At 44.3% G+C, this 16,904-nt stretch overlaps 1 protein-coding gene across 2 annotated transcripts in view; it reads left to right on the plus strand.

Moving 5' to 3' along the window:
- Positions 1-16,904, plus strand: part of TAF6L (TATA-box binding protein associated factor 6 like) — a 27,986-nt gene continuing 11,082 nt past the window's right edge. Inside the window, exons 1-7 of one of the 2 annotated variants that reach the window (XM_060253616.1) lie at positions 1-46; positions 2,196-2,405; positions 5,684-5,770; positions 6,440-6,590; positions 11,880-11,930; positions 12,805-12,899; positions 16,707-16,781. In XM_060253616.1, coding sequence (XP_060109599.1) covers positions 2,259-2,405; positions 5,684-5,770; positions 6,440-6,590; positions 11,880-11,930; positions 12,805-12,899; positions 16,707-16,781 — 606 coding nt within the window. In that variant the 5' untranslated portion in view covers positions 1-46; positions 2,196-2,258. The remainder of the gene's footprint in view (positions 47-2,195; positions 2,406-5,683; positions 5,771-6,439; positions 6,591-11,879; positions 11,931-12,804; positions 12,900-16,706; positions 16,782-16,904) is intronic. The other variant, XM_060253624.1, reaches the window with a different exon arrangement.

A 16,904-nucleotide genomic window follows, 5' to 3' on the forward strand; every position in this document is an offset into this window, starting at 1 on the left:
ACAAAAGAAGGCGGACTTGAAGTCGACACTGGGCTGGAAGCTGGTGGTGAGTAACTTGGACGGGCTTCTCGGGCTCTTTTCCTTGAATGGACCCTGCAGCTTCTTTTCCTCCTACACAGTGAGGGCCTCCATAACTATCCTAATTCTTTCTTCCATGCAACGGATTTAGAGGCCCTGCAAGAATGCCCGGGATGACCCTCTTTCTTTCCCTCCCCCTGTAATGGAGACAGCAGGAGCTTTTATGCTCGCCTCCCTTACTTGTGCCTTCCCTCCCTTCCAGGTGCAATTGGCCTTTTCTCCAGATGCCGCTATGCGATCCCATCCTTGCAGGATCCGTCCCTGATTTTAAATTGATCTTGGGTCCTTTAAGTTGCTAGGTTTGTTACGAAAGCCCCAAAGCTTTTTTCGTGGTGCCCAAAGCAGGTCCTTATTGCCAGAGTTTTGGGGGGTTTTGCAACAAGAACTCCTTTGCATATTAGGCCACACACCCCTGATGTAGCTAATCCTCCAAGAGTTTACAGGGTTCTTCACATCAGGGGTATGTGGCATAATATGCAAAGGAGTTCTTGCTTCAAAAAAAGCCCTGCTTATTGCAACATCTTTTCCATGTAATCCAAGGAGCTTCGTAGGTGGACCTGCAAGAGAAGGTCTTGCTGCCAGAACTGGCCTTTGGGCCAAACATCGGTGCGTACTACCCTGCAGGGCACAGAAAGGGTGATCAGTCCACTGAGGGTCTTGGCTAAAACAGTCTAAAGGAAGATAATGAGAGGGGTGGTTGGATAGAGGGGGAACAGGTTCTACAACAGAATGCTGTTATGGATGTGGCATTGATTTTCCTAAAAGGAATGCAGACTCTGTATCAAAGGGTCTTATGTGTGTTTATTCAGGTGAAATGGCCATAGAAAGGAGTTGGCCTGACTGTGAAGGAAATCTGAAAATTATGAAAGGATTGGAACACCTTTCCTAGGAGAAAAACTTGCTTGGCACGAGGGTTAGATTAGAAAAAAATGATTGGGGGGATATAATAGGCTTATGAATGTGAGTGGTATGAAGAAAGAAGATGGAGAGATATTTTTCTTTCCTACTTAGACTGCTGTTTGTTTTATTTCTTGTATTTCTTCAAAATCTCCCTCAAAGCATTTTAGGATTAAAACAACATAACAATATAAAAACAAGCCAACACTTGGACGTGGAGTTGTTCAGTGAAGTTGATGGAAAGGCAAAAGGAAGGCCTTTTAAACACAAGACATAATTATGTGTGGAACTCATTGCCTGTATGGGCTGCCCTTAAAACTGTCTAGAAACTGCAGTTGGAGGAAGTTGACTGGAGTTCCTTCTACACAGGTTCCCAATTTGCTTCTGTGCCCAGTTCAGAGTTCCTGCATTGACCTGTAAAGTCCTATATGGATTGGGCCCAGCATATTTGAAGGACTGTCTACTCCCATATGAACCTAACCAACCACTCTGATAATCTTCTGAGGCCCTGCTTTGGGTACCTCCACCATCTGAGGCTAGACAGGCAGGAGCCGTAGACAGGGCTTCCTTGGTTGTGGCACCAGGACTTTGGAACTCCCTCTCCACAGAGATTAATCTGTCTCCCTCTATGGTTTGTCTTCTACCAGCGAATGGACACTTTTCTTTTTTTTCTTTTGTGTTTCTTTACTTGCTTTCTCTCTCTCTGTATGTATATATTGAAATGCTGTTTTTAACATCTCAATGTTCACCCCTTTAGGGTCCCTGAGTTCTTCAGAAAGGTGCCAAATAAATGTTTTAAATAAATAAGGTTTTAAATAAAAGGAGGAAGGAGCTATGGCTGTGGGGGAGAGTGTCTGTTTGGCAATCAGAAGGTCCCAGGTTCAATCCCCAGCATCTCCAAATCAAAAGTCTCAAGAGATAGGTGATGTGAAAGAACTCTGTCTGAGACAATGCTGGCTTTCATGGTCTAATTCAGTATAAGGCAGTTAGACAAATTCATACAGGAGGAGAGGTCTAACCATGATTTTTAACCATGATGATGAAATGGAACCTCCATGTTGAAATATATCTGTGAATCTCAGGTGCTGAAAAAGAGCTGTTGCCCTCATGTTCTGTTTGTAGACCACCCTCAGACGTTTGGCTGTCCACAATAAGGAATGGTTGGTGGTCTTGTTGGACCTTAGGTCTGAACCTCTCTTATGGTCCTTATGCACATACAGGGTGAGGCTGAAAGAGTCTGGCAGTTGTGACGGCTGTCAGTCTTCCACGCCACTGCTGCCACCATGTCAGAGCGGGAGGAACGTCGCTTTGTGGAGATCCCGCGGGAATCAGTTCGACTGATGGCAGAGAGCACTGGTGTGGAGCTGACAGATGAAGTGGCTGCCCTGTTGGCTGAGGATGTCTGTTACCGCCTGCGTGAAGCCACTCAGGTAAGGGAGATCTTGGTGGGCAGCCTAAAGGTGGGTGGGGCAGTGAGGAACTGAGGGATCATCCTCCACTTCCCTCTGAGTCTCTTCTGAGTCTCTGATCAGCTGCTCCACATCTGGTCTCCACCAGAATGCCCTTTGCTTTAAAGCCTGTTTCATTCCCAAGAACTTAGCCGCAAAATCCTCACAATTAAACTATCAGTAATACTAAATATGTAGCTAGAGCGCGAGACTGGGTTCTAGGAGACCCAGGTTCGAATCCCCACTCTGTCATGGAAGCTTGCTGGGTGATCCTTGGGCTAGTCATACACACTCAGCTTAACCTGCTTCACAGGGTTGTTGTGAGTATAAAAAGGAAGGAGAAGAGAATGAGGCAAGCTGCTTTGGGTAAATAAAACATTACATTTCTAAAGGTAAGAGATGTAATAATATAATGAAAAATGATGCATTTGGCTGGGCTTTTCAGAAGATGTATGGTAAAGTATTTGCCCCAAGAAGGTTGATTGCTGGTGAGCAGAAAAGGTATTGTGAAAAGATAAGCAAACATATATTGGTCATGAAAATACTAACAGCTCTTATCAGTTCTTTTGTACTTTTATTGGGTTGGCTGAGCCTTAGATTCCCTCTAAGAACTGTTTTCTCTCCCAAGAACATCATTTTCTAAGTGTTCTCACTGTCCAGCTTGATTCCTGAGATGACTTGAAGGAGCACTAGCTTGTTTGATCCAAGTGACTCTAAAGAGACAGGGGGAGGAGAAGGGCAAATGGGGCCCAGGCCGTTCTGGGTTACGTTGCTTAAAAACCACCAGGAGCAAATGTGACTGGAAGGCATCAGGAAGGGAGTGCAGATGCTGAGGAACTGGCATATTCCTTGTGCCGAGAATGCCGCATTCTGGAGAGGGCTACGAATACAAGCTGGGGGTTGGTGTGAACCCAACAGCTTTTCCCTCTATAGTGGGTGGGCTGCAATGGAGTATGGATGTTCGTCCCTCAACACAGAAGATTTAGGCTCAATTCCTTGCAGCTTGGAGATCTGCTGCCAGTCAGAGTAGAGAGTCATGGGCCAAGTGGAGCAATAACTGCCTTACCTTAAGGGAGCTTTATAGAATCATGACTAGGTAGGAGGGTACTTCCGGTTGCATGCAGACATCAACAGCTTCCTGCTGTCTCTAAGGTCAAAGGATCTCAGATAGCCAGTCCTCAGAACTAGTGTGTGCCTGAAACTTTGGAGAGTCTGTTCGTAGACTGCACAGAACTAGAAGCACCTATACTGCATTGTAGCTGGAAAGCAGTTTGAGATGTTCTATATGAGACAACTTGTGAAGATTTCACCCAAAGAGTAATTAACATGTGGAATTCACTGCCACAGGAGGTGGCGGCGGCTACAAGCATAGTCCGCTTCAAGAGGGGATTGGATAAACATATGGAGCAGAGGTCCATCAGTGGCTATCAGCCACAGCGTATTGTTGGGACTCTCTATCTGGGATAGTGATGCTCTATATTCTTGTTGCTTGGGAGGGGCACAGTGGGAGGGCTTCTAGCCTCACTGGTGGACCTCCTGATGGCACTTGGGGTTTTTTGGCCACTGTGTGACACAGATTGTTGGACTGGATGGGCCATTGGTCTGATTCAATATGGCTTCTCTTATGTTTGGAATGGAGCAGCAAGATGAAGGGCAAATGAAACAAGAAAGAAGTACATATTTGCTGTACTTAAAAGAGCTTTATTGACTTTTTAAAAAACTTAAAAGTGACTACTTAGAATCCTGTTTTTAAGATCTGGGACTCGGGTAGTTAAAGGACCACCTGTTTCCTATACAGAGCCCCCTATACTGTTGGACTGTATTAACAAAAGTATAATGTCCAGATCATGTGAAGTGATGGTTCATTTTACCTGGAGTATTGAGACCTCACCTGGAGTATTGTGTTCAGTTTTGGGCACCACATTTTAAGAAGGATATAGACAAGCTGGGATGGATCCAGAGGAGGGCGACAAAGATGGTGAGGGGTCTGAAGACCAAGTCCTATGAAGAAAGGTTGAAGGAGCTGGGCATTTTTAGCCTGTAGAGGAGGCAACTGAGAGGTGATATGACCTCTGTCTTCAAGTACTTGAAGGGCCGTCATATTGAGGATGGTATGGAATTGTTTTCTGTGGCCCCAGAAGGTAAGACCAGAACCAGTGGGTTGAAATTAGATCAAGATTTTCTGGCTCAATGTTAGGAAGAACTTCCTGACTATTAGAGCAATTCCTCAGTGGAACAGGCTTCCTTAGGAGTTGGTGGGCTCTCCTTCCTTGTGGGTTTTTAAACAAAAGCTAAATGACCATCTGACAGCAATGCGCATCCTGTGAGTTTAGGGAGATATATTTGTGAATTTCCTGCATTGTGCAGGCAGTTGGACCAGATGACCCTGGGGGTACCTTCAAACTCTATGATTCTAAGATCAGAGGCCCTGTTCCACCTTTGGGGATTTGTGTGGGTGCTTTCCAGAAGTGGAGGTCTTCTCTGGTGTGGTACCTTGTTTTGGGAACTTCCTCTCTAGACCCATTTGCCTGGGGGTCTATAGTGCTGAGTTAGAGGCCTCTGTATCAAGCCCCGATACTCCAAATAATTAGATCCTTTATTTCAAATAGATGCATTCATTAGAATTCAGGAGATGCTTCACTGACATGGCCAGTGAAAAGACTGAAGAGATACCAGCTACACCATCACTATATAGCAGAGTGGCCAATGGTAGCTCTCCAGATGTTTTTTGCCTACAACTCCCATCAGCCCCAGCCAGCATGCTGGCTGGGGCTGATGGGAGTTGTAGGCAAAAAACATCTGGCTGGGACTGATGGGAGTTGTAGGCAAAACATCTGGAGAGCTACCGTTGGCCACCCCTGCTATATAAGATAATATAAGGCAATATTCAAACCTAAAGGTTACCAGGTTAACATAACATAATAACTCCATACTACAAAGTGTTCTGCCAGGGACCTGTGAATAGATAAGAACTCTGGGAACCAGAGAGGGTGTCGACTCACATTCCACAGAAGACACAACCGGAACCATCCTGGGTAATAAACAATACCAGGGCAGATTGCCAGGCCAGCTAAGCAGTAAATAACAGAAGGCCTTGAGCAGTAAATAAGGAGAAAAATGGAGGAGCTTGACACTCTGGTGGAAACCCTTTTGGTAATTTTAACTTTGTTGAATCTTCACTGATCTTTACGGCTGAGCTTTATCCATTTAGGTTTGATTGTTTTGTTTAAACAGGAGGTTGTTTCTTCTCTTGCCCTTAGAACAGTTCCCAATTCATGAAGCACACCAAGCGCCGGAAGCTGACGGTGGAAGACTTCAACCGAGCACTGCGCTGGAGCAATGTGGAGGTGCAGCTGAGATCTGATAGATTTTAATGTGATGTTTTCCTTCTGCTTTATTTTGTATGCCTCCTCAAGCAGTTTCCCTGGAGAGGCAGCATGATTTTTAAACAAATAAGTAAATAGCTTTATTTATTTACTTTGGTTATAATTTGCCTTTCTCACTGGAACACAAGGTAACTACAGCTAAAAACAATGCAGCAAGAAAAGTATAGCATCTGCAGTTGAGAATGACTCCTGAGTAATTGGGTAACACAATTAGAGCTAGGATGTTGACTAAAAACACAGTATAAGACAGCAAAGCAGGAAAAGGGGAAGCGGCGATTCTTCTGTGGATTAGATGAACTATTGGTCTGATCCAGCAGGGCTCTTCTTATGTTCTTATGTGTTCTTATCCATATAGAATCACAGAGTTGGAAGGGGCCAGATGTAAGGACCGAATGAATTTAGCATATGTAATGAGATAAGAAACCAATATCCCCATTGAGTCCTGGAGAGGTGTTTGTTCCAAGTTTTGTAATAACTTGTAATTCAGCCATTTCCCTTTCCATTCTGTTCTTAAAGCTCCTTTGCAATAAAACATCTTTTTATCAGTTGGCAATCCCATCAGAATGCCAACAGCCTGCAACCTTTCAGTGTGAGCAGTTGTGAGGGGTTGATGGTGTCTTGTCGTTGCAGGCGGTGTGTGGTTACGGCTCTCAGGAGGCCCTCCCTTTCCGTGCCCTTAAGGAAGGAGAACTTTATTTCCAGGAGGATCATGAGGTGAACTTGGTGGATCTGGCACTGGAAACCAGCATCCCCCAGGGCTGTGCTGAGACTGCTGTGAGGGGTACGTTTCGTGGGAAGGGGCTCAGGTTGTACAAACTCAGTGTCTGTCCAGATGTATGTTATTTTAGCGGTGAGCTTGCTGTGCAAGCATTCTTGCTATGTTTCAGTAAGCTGTAAAAAGGTTCCCCCTCACATTAAAGTGTTCTTCTCAATTGCAATGGAAGCAGCTGTACACAGCTCTGACTGGCTAGGGACCTGTGTATCACTAACCCATATTCCATTCCAAAGCAATATTTTGAAAATTTAAAAGTGGATTTCATTGTTTCTTTTAAAAAGGGGTAGCGGAGGCAGAGGAGGGATGAACATGCATTTAATTGAATCAGTATTCCCACAGATTAGTTCAAAAATTAAAAATGATTTGATCTATAACATAGAACAAGACAGGCCACTGCGTGCAGTTTACTGGACAGTGCCTGTGTCAGATGTACTGTTTGGGAGGAGAAGGCATGCTCAAGCTGGGGAAGGAAACCCACTCAGTCATCCCTGTAGTATGCCTTGTGATATTAAACAGTGACTTGCATGTGTGAAACAGCCAAGCTTTCCTTTTGGAGCTGAGTCATCCTCATGCTGAGAGATCCAGGCGGGTAGCCGTGTTGGTCTGAAGCAACAGAACAAAGTAGGAGTCCAGTAGCACCTTTAAGACCAACAAAGCTTTATTCAGAATGTAAGCTTTCATGTGCTAAAAGCACACTTCATCAGACAATGAAATGGGGTACAGTGAGCAGAGTTACATATAGCTGGTGGTCACTGATTAAGCATGCAAAATAGTACCAAGTCAGAACCTCTATGCTAAAATAGTGCAATTAATAAACAATCAATAAACATGTCAGAATAGAAAAGTGCTGGTGAGAGTGTCACAGGCAATAAATGCAGTCTGTTAATTAATAAACAATCAATAAACATGTCAGAATGGAAGAGTGATGGCGAGAGTGTTACAGGCAATAAATGCAGAATGTTAATTGCTCTATAGCTCCTCAAGGCTGGGTTAAACTGAGAACAACAACAGATTCTGAATTTATTGCAATCTGTTAATTGTCTCTTCAATTCTGACATGTTTATTGACTTGGCTGCTGTCTAACACAACAAATAGTATCTAAACCAAGCTGGTCATTCTTTCATTTTGTTAACTGTACTATTTTAGCGTAGATTCTGACTTGGTACTCTTTTGCTTGCTTAATCACTGTCCACCAGCTATATGTACAGTATGGCACAGAAGTGAGTACACCCCCTCACATTTTGTAAACATTTAAGTATATCTTTTCATGTGGCAACACTGAAGAAATGACAGTTGGCTACAATGTAAAGTGGTGAGTGCACAGCTTGTGTAACAGTGTAAATGTGCTGTCCCCTCAAAATTACACAACACACAGCCATTAATGTCTAAACTGCTGGCAACAAAAGTAAGTACACCCCTAAATGATAATGTCCAAATGGGGCCCAAAGTGTCAATATTTTGTGTGGCCACCATTATTTTCCAGCACTGCCTTAACCCTCTTGGGCATAGAGTTCACCAGAGCTTCACAGGTTGCTACTGGAGTCCTCTTCCACTCCTCCATGACGTCACGTAGCTGGTGGATGTTAGAAACCTTGCGCAACTCCACCTTCCATTTCAGGATGCCCCACAGATGCTCAATAGGGTTTAGGTCTGGAGACATGCTTGGCCAGTCCATCATGTTTACCCTCAGCTTCTTTAGCAAGGCAGTGGTCGTTTTGGAGGTGTGTTTGGGGTCGTTATCATGTTTGAATACCGCCCTGCGGCCAAGTCTTCGAAGGGAGGGGATCATGCTCTGCTTCAGTATGTCACAGTACATGTTGGCATTCATGGTTCCCTCAATGAACTGTAGCTCCCCAGTGCCGGCAGAACTCATGCAGCCCCAGACCATGACATTCCCACCACCATGCTTGACGGTAGGCAAGACACACTTGTCTTTGTACTCCTCCCCTGGTTGCCGCCGCACACGCTTGACACCATCAGAACCAAATAAGTTTATCTTGGTCTCATCGGACCACAGGACGTGGTTTTAGAAATCCATGTCCTTAGTCTGCTTGTCTGCAGCAAACCGTTTGTGGGCTTTCTTGTGCATCATCTTTAGGCTTCCTTCTGGGACGACAGCCCTTCAGACCAATTTGATGCAGCATGTGGCGTATGGTCTGAGCAGACAGGCTGACCCCCCACCCCTTCAACCTCTGGATATGACACTGAGCACGGGCACTCAACTTCTTTGGTTGACCATGGCGAGGCCTGTTCTGAGTGGAACCTGTCCTGTTAAACCACTGTATGGTCTTGGCCACCGTGCTGCAGCTCAGTTTCAGGGTCTTGGCAATCTTTTTATTGCCTAGGCCATCTTTATGTAGAGCAGCAATTCGTTTTTTCAGCTCCTCAGAGAGTTCATTGCCATGAGGCGCCATGTGGAACTTCCAGTGACCAGTATGAGGGAGTGAAAGCGATAACCTGCTTCCCCTTCACACCTGATACCTTGTACCACTAACGAGTCACATGACACCAGGGAGGGAAAATGGCTGCTTGGGCCCCATTTGGACATTATCACTTAGGGGTGTACTCACTTTTGTTGCCAGCAGTTTAGACATTAATGTGTGTTGCATAATTTTGAGGGGACAGCACATTTGCACTGTTACACAAGCTGTAGACTCAATACTTGTCACGAGCTGGGGCCAGGCCAGGCGAAGTCCAGGGGCAGTCCAAGGTCTGTAGCTGGTGAGCAAAGAGGGTTCAAAGCGCCAAAACCAAATCACAGTCCAGGTATCGCAGGTCAGAGGTTCAGAAGCCGAAGTCAGGCGGTCCAGAAGTCAAAGCCAACGTCAAGGGGTCCAGAAGCCAAAGTCAGAAGCCGAAGTGGATGCTAGAACGTCAGGTGACTAGTTACTTCCACAAAGCCTTCTCCCAAAGCCCACAGCTATATAGCCCTCTGCTGTCTGTTGCCCATTTGGACTAATTGCTGACTCAGAGGGCGGCCAGGATCCTGCTGAGACTCAAGCATCCGCACTCCTAGAGGGGCCAGGATCCTTTTAGAACTCAGGGAGCATCTTGCTTGTGAGCGTGCCGCCCTCCTCCGATCCCTGAGGTCCTGACGAAGGCGGTCACGCACACGAGCCACCCAAGAGGGCGAGGCAGGGGGGCTTGGATCTTTTCCAGTAGGAGGCAGGGGCACTGGTGCCGGTGGCAGGGGCACAGTTTCTTCTGCAGGCTCAGCTTCTTCTGCAGGGTCCCCAGCACCCATGACACTACTTTACATTGTAGCCAAGTGTCCTTTTTTCAGTGTTGTCACATGAAAAGATATACTTAAATATTTACAAAATGTGAGGGGGTGTACTCACTTCTGTGACATACTGTAACTCTGCTCATTGTACCCCATTTCATTGTCTGACGAAGGGTGCATGCACACAAAAGCTTACATTCTGAATAAAACTTTGCTGGTCTTACTGGACTCCTACTTTGTTCTTAGGCTGAGAGAGACCAGCTTTCATAGTCCTGCAAGCTGAAATCCTTGAACCTGAGATTGTATTGAGGCATTGAGACTGGAGCCATCTGCATGCATGGCTGTTTGTTTTGCAAAGATCTCTTACTTTGACTCTGCAAGTGTTGCACGCAGAGAAGCCTGCTGCTCAAGATCTTTTAAGCAGAGGGAATGGAATCTGTCAATTTGCATGCAAAGCGAGTGTTCTGAATTCTGGCCTCCCCTCTGGAATACGAGGTGTTGCCTAATGCTGACTCAGACCACTGATCCATCTTGCTCAGTATGATTTACTCCAGGTGGACAGCAGGCCTTTCCCAAGAGCTGCTACCACGGGAGATCCTTTAAATGGGGATGCTGGGGATTGAAACTCTTCTGCCTGCAGGGTATGCCCTCTGCCACCGATCCCCAGTTGCTTCACTCCAAATCAGACTGCTGGTCCAGTTGTCCCTGAACCGACAGGCAGCAGCTCTCCAGGGTTTCAAGTGGTGGTGGGGAAGTATTTTGCAGGACCTGGGATCTTTTTGAGCCAAGGTTGAATCTGGGACCTTCTGCATCTAAAGCTCTGCCATGGCCGCGTACCTTGGTCCGCTTCTTCAGAGCCAGTTTGGTGTAGTGGTTAAGTGTGCGGACTCTTATCTGGGAGAACCAGGTTTGATTCCCCACTCCTCCACTTGCACCTGCTGGAATGGCCTTGGGTCAGCCATAGTTCTGGCAGAGGTTGTCCTTGAAAGGGCAGCTGCTGTGAGAGCCCTCTCAGCCCCACCCACCTCACAGGGTGCCTGTTGTGGGGAAGGAAGATAAAGGAGACTGTGAGCCGCTCTGAGACTCTGAGATTTGGAGTGGAGGAAGAGATATAAATCCAATATCTTCTTCTTCCCTCTGGTTGGTTCCTCCTTTCCTAGAGGCCTGCCTTTCTCCAGGTCCTGGTGCAACTCAGCTAAGGGAAGCCAGAGAAACTCCTCGCTGCCCTGCCTAGTGTGATAGAAAGGAGACTCAGCCAATCGCTTCCCGAGGCTTCATCATCACCTTTTCCAAATCCCTTGGCACTTCTCAATATAGATAACTCTGACAAAAATAAATTATTTCTTATTTTGTTGCTCAGCTGAGGTATACTGCCTCTGAAAATGGAGGCTCTCCTTTACCTGTCAGAGCTAATAGTCACCAGTGGACCTCCTCTATAAACACATAATTATTTTGCAGAATCAAATTTCCATAAAAAGCTTCTGTCTTAGATAGCTTTGAAAGAGGATTTGGTACATTCATGGAGGAGATCTGTCAGTGGCGATTAGTCCTTATGAATACATGTATTATTAAATAATTTTCTTTAGAATATTTCTCTAGTGAATTACAATTAAAAATCACAGTATCAGGCGCAAGCCTCCATGTTCAGGGGTCATAGACCTCCATGGACCAATTGTGGTGGGTCACACGACAGAACAGAACTATTGGCTTCCTGCCCTGCATGGGGGATTCCTGGAAACATCTGGCTAGCTGCAGCTGTAAACAGAATGCTGTGTCAGGTGGACCTTTGGCATTATCCAGTAAAGCTGTTCTTATGTTTTGAAGCTGACATGAAGTTCAGTTTAAAAACAAAACACCTCACCCCCCTTTTCAGCAAAAGTGTGTCTTGCAGGGAGCATGAAAAAAAACACACCACATCTCCATTAGGCTGAAAAAGAAATACTTCCCTACTCATAAGAAATTCTGTTTTAATTGGTATAGTGAATTCTTGCAGGCTGTAGGTGTGATGTGGGGAATCAGACAACGGACTGGTTGACGAGCTTGATGGTTGACTTCTTATTTCTCTGTTTTAGTTCACGTCTCTTACCTGGATGGAAAAGGGAACCTGGAACCTCAAGGATCTGGTAAGAGCCTGGACAACCCCATTGTGTGAGTGGTTGCATCTAGAGTAGTGCCACAAACACAAGGATGGGCCATTTGTAAACTGGGGTCTGGATCCCTGTCATGCAGAAGCAAGACTGTACCTGAAAATTCTGGAGCGCCTCTCCTGCAGTTTAGTGAGGGGTATTGCCAATCCCTTATGGGAGAACTCAGAATTGAGGGAGGGCCAACCTGCAAAGGGTGGGTTCCAGCTGCTGCCTCCTAGCACAGGCTCCTTCCACTAAACCCACAATGCCATTCTCTGGTAATCAACACAGTATAGTGGTTAGGGTATCAAACTGGGATTGGTTAGATGCAAGTTTAAATTCTCATCATGATGTGAAGGTTACTGGGTGACCTTGGGCCATTTGCACGCTCTCTCCACACACACACACACACACACACAAACACCTAACCTACCTCACAGGGTTGGTTTGAGGATAAAATGATGGCATGGGGAATACTGTTCTGAGCTGCTTGGAGGCAGGGCGGGATAAAAAGCAGAACAGCTCCATAGCTCAGCATAGTCCAGTCTTGTTAGGGCTTGAAAGCTAAGCAGAGTCAGCCCTGGTTAGTACTTGGATGGGAAGCTACTAAGGAAGACTGGGGTCACTATGCAGAGGAAGGCAATGGCAAACCATTACTGATTATCCCTTGCTTTGAAAACCCTGTGGTCCTGGGGCCACCATGAATCAGTCGTGACTCAACATCTCACACACGCACACAAACTAAAGTAGCCATATAAGATCAAAGAATGGAATGGCCAACACTTGTCCATTTCTTACCCTTTGAGTCTGTTCCTCTTTGTGGCTCTCTTCTAAAACATCTGTGAACTGCACCTTCTCTTCTGTCTTGCAGTGCCTAGTGCTGTCTCAGCATTGACTGATGACCTGCAAAAGTATTACCAGCACATGACCCGGGCTGTGCTGGGGGATGACCCCCAGCTGATGAAGGTGGGTAGTGGAGGGCTCTGGGTAGTGGGGGGTGCCTGATTTTTTTGGCCACTGTGTGACACAGAATGTTCGGCCTGATCCAATATGACTTCTCTTATGTTCTTATGATAGTACGCGCAGCTGGTGTTGAGGAGCTGGGTTGTGAAACTGCATTGTGGGGCAGGAAGGAAGGGGCTGGAAGGCACTGATGATTTCACAGCTGCAAGGAACTCCTGACTGGAAAGGCTGCAAGTTGTTTGGAATCCAGGGCAGGCAGCTCACTGAAGGGCCTTGATTATTCTCCTCCTCTTCCTGGTCTTTGGGGCTGTGAAAAATGTTGGCAGCGGTTCTTGACCTCCTGACATGAGAAAGAAACCTAAAAGGTTAATATGCAGTTGAAGGGCCAAACATTAAAAACAAAGTTTAAAAAAATCATAAATCAACATACATGTATTTATTGTAGAAAGCTAAAAACATTTAAGGGCTCATCATAAGCCTCTATCCTATGTAAAATCATAAAACTTCAATGGGAACCCACTCAATTTGACCTGATGCGTTTCAACCTAAATTGGTCTTCTTCAGAGGTCAGCAAGGTAAGTACACATATTGGCTCATAATGCAGAACAGAATAAAACAATAGAACAATGCTGGACCACAAGGGAATTTCTGTAATATAAAAGAGAAAAATTATAAATTTGTAAAAATATTTTTTCATGCTATTTAAGGATAATATTTAGGATTAATTACTTACAGTGAAGTGACAAAGGCTTAGAGATATTCTTGAGGCCTCTTGTTCTATAGCCTTATGTCTTCATCAAGGGCATACCTATAGCATTCTGTGTTTTTTTGTATGCCTAAGAACAAAATATTAACCAAAATATAAAAGTTAAACCACACTAAAAATAATACCGAATAAAACCATAAATTTCAAATTTAATCAGTTGTCCCACCACGTGTTCCAGAACTGATCAAGTAAAGTCAGAGCCTATGTGCCAAGAGTTGTGTGTAGTGCACTGAAGCTGGTGCTCAGCTTAAAAATGCTAGGAACCAGATGATGCAATCCTGGCCCAATCAAAGCACATGATGTAATTAGAACAAAGGTCATGAGGGAAGATAAATTGGAAATTTCAGATACATTACAGGTAAAATGGAAAATTTTAAAAATTACAAAAATAATTTCAAAATTTTCTCTCCGTTATACACAAAACCAATTAATTTCCTCATTCAAACCATGGGATATTAAAGTCCCTAGAGTGTGAATCCAAAATGTCTCTGGCCTTCAGACATTGTGCAAGCTGTAATTTTGGAGTATGTATTTGTTCCAAGATAAAGAACTGCAGGTGCTTATCAGAGTGATTTGATGAAGTCCAGTCACAGCAGATTATACAATAAATAATAGATTTGGAATTACAAAAGAATCTGCAATTTTGCCCCCACATGGGGCTGCTCTGTTTGCAGTTTAATGCATCGCACTGATTCTTTTCTTGACTCTACCAAGCAGAAGAAGTATTTCATTGTCATTCCTTAATTGTAATTCCAAATCTGTTTTTCATTGTATAATCTGCTGTGACTTAATGTACATTGGCTGTACAACTAGGACTGTGAAAACCAGGATTTGTGAGCACAAAAGTAACATCTCTCTTCAAAGGAAGAATGCTCCCTTGGTGAAACACTGGACTTCATCAAATCACTCTGATAAGCACTCGCAGTTCTTTATCTTGGAACAAATATTACAGGTTGCGCAACGTCTGAGGGCCAGAGAGAAATTTTGGATTCACACTCTAGGGGCTTTTAGCACCTCATGGTTTGAATGTGGAAATTGATTGGTTTTGTGTATAATAATTTCGAAATTATTTTTGTAATTTTTAAAGTTTTCCATTTTACCTGTAATGTACCTGTAATTTCCAATTTATCTTCCCTCATGACCTTTGTTCTAATTACAGCATTTGCTTTAATTGGGCCAGGATTGCATCTTCTGGTTCCTAGCATTTTTAAGCTGAGCACCAGCTTCAGTGCACTACACACAACTCTTGGCACATAGGCTCTGACTTACTTGATCAATTCTGGAACACGTGGTGAGACAACTGATTAAATTTGAAATTTATGGTTTTATTCGGTATTATTTTTAGTGTGGTTTAACTTTTATATTTTGGCTAATATTTTGTTCTTAGGCATACAAAAAAACACAGAATGCTATAGGTATGCCCTTGATTAAGACATAGGGCTGTAGAATAAGAGGCCTCAAGAATATCTCTAAGTCTTTGTCACTTCAGTGTAAGTAATTAATCCTAAATATTATCCTTAAATAGCATGAAAAAATATTTTTACAAATTTATAATTTTTCTCTTTTATATTACAGAAATTTCCTTGTGGTCCAGCATTGTTCTGTTGTTTTATTCTGTTCTGTATTATGAGCCAATATGTGTACTTACCTTGCTGACCTCTGAAGAAGACCAATTTAGGTTGAAACACGTCAGGTCAAGTTGATTGGGTTCCCATTGAGGTTTTATGATTTTACGTAGGATAGAGGCTTATGATGGGCCCTTAAATGGTTTTAGCTTTCTACAATAAATATATGTATGTTGATTTATGATTTTTTTACACTTTGTTTTTAATGTTTGGCCCTTTAATTGCAAATTAACCTTTTAGGTTTTTTACTCCAGTTTTTGGGTTAAGTTTCTTTCCCTTCTTTGTTTTTCTTTTCTCCTTACATGAGAACCAGCTTCACAGCGAGGCTGATGGGCCTTGTCCCTCTTTCTCAAACAGGCCAATTTCTTGTACATGATAACTGACAGGCACTGCTCTCTGTTGTACCTGGAAGGATGGGTTTTGTGTGTGTGTGTTTGTGTGTGTGTGTGAAACAGAAGAGAGAATTCTAGAATGTCCATTGGGGACCCCTTTTGCCTCCTTTCAGTCTCTGAGGTGTGATTGACCAGGCCAGAAGTAAACACAGTTGGCATGGAAACAATAATAATCCCAGGATGCTTCACTGCTTCATTTGGGGGCTGTTAAAAGCTCCACCACCATTGAGAAAGGGGGTGTGTGGAGGAGGGAACCAGGCACTGAAAAGTCCCAGAGTGCAGGAATAACAAATCTGGAATGCAGCCCACTTGCTTGAGAGACAGTGTGGTGTAGTGGTTAAGAATGTCTGGCTGGCATTTTGGTAGTGTTGACTGAAGCTTGCTTGGTGATCATAGACTAGTTGAACTCCCATACTAACCAACCTCACATGGTTGTGTGGGACGGTTAACAAGCTTTGATGTCTTTATTATGTTTTATTTTGTAAGCTGCACTGGCCAATTTCCCTGGAGAAAACATTTTCTAAATAAATAAAATGAGGAAGGGAGAAGCATGTATGCTACCCTGGGCTCCTCAGCGGATAAAAATGAGTTAGATAAACAGAAAGGAAGGAGGAAACTGGCAGTGAACAGGTGGTTATGTGGTACTGCCTTGCCAAGAGGAGGGCGTAGGTCTTAGAGTGCCCAAAGAAAGGTCATGGAGCCAGGACTGTGTTTGAGACTCTTACTGTGCAATCCTAAACCGAGTTACACTTTTCTCAGTGCATTGAAGCTAATGGTCTGAGAAGGCTGGAACTCTTAGGTTTAGGATTAGGATTACATGGTTAGAATTCACAGGTTTAGGATTACATGGTTAGAATTCACAGTGCCCTCTGCAGCCTTATGAAATGTGAAGAGAGGGGAGGATAAGGACTTTTGGGCCAAACCTTTAAAAGTGGGCTGAGCTGAATGAAGGTCTGGTCCAGAAGAATGAGATGGCAGAATTGCTTCTCCCTTGCCACGTTTGACCTTTGGGTTCCTTCTCATGCAGGTCGCCCTTCAGGACTTGCAGACCAACTCAAAAATTGCAGCCCTTCTGCCTTACTTTGTCTATGTTGTGAGCGGGGTGAGTAGAGCACCTCCGGCCAAATTTGTGTGTTTCTCTTTTTTATGAGGTTATCCTCTTACCCTTCCTCCTTGACAATGACAGGAGCCATTTTGCATGATTAGTTTTCACAACAGTGTTACC

Source organism: Heteronotia binoei, chromosome 1, assembly GCF_032191835.1.
Source record: "Heteronotia binoei isolate CCM8104 ecotype False Entrance Well chromosome 1, APGP_CSIRO_Hbin_v1, whole genome shotgun sequence".
NCBI lineage: Eukaryota > Metazoa > Chordata > Lepidosauria > Squamata > Gekkonidae > Heteronotia > Heteronotia binoei.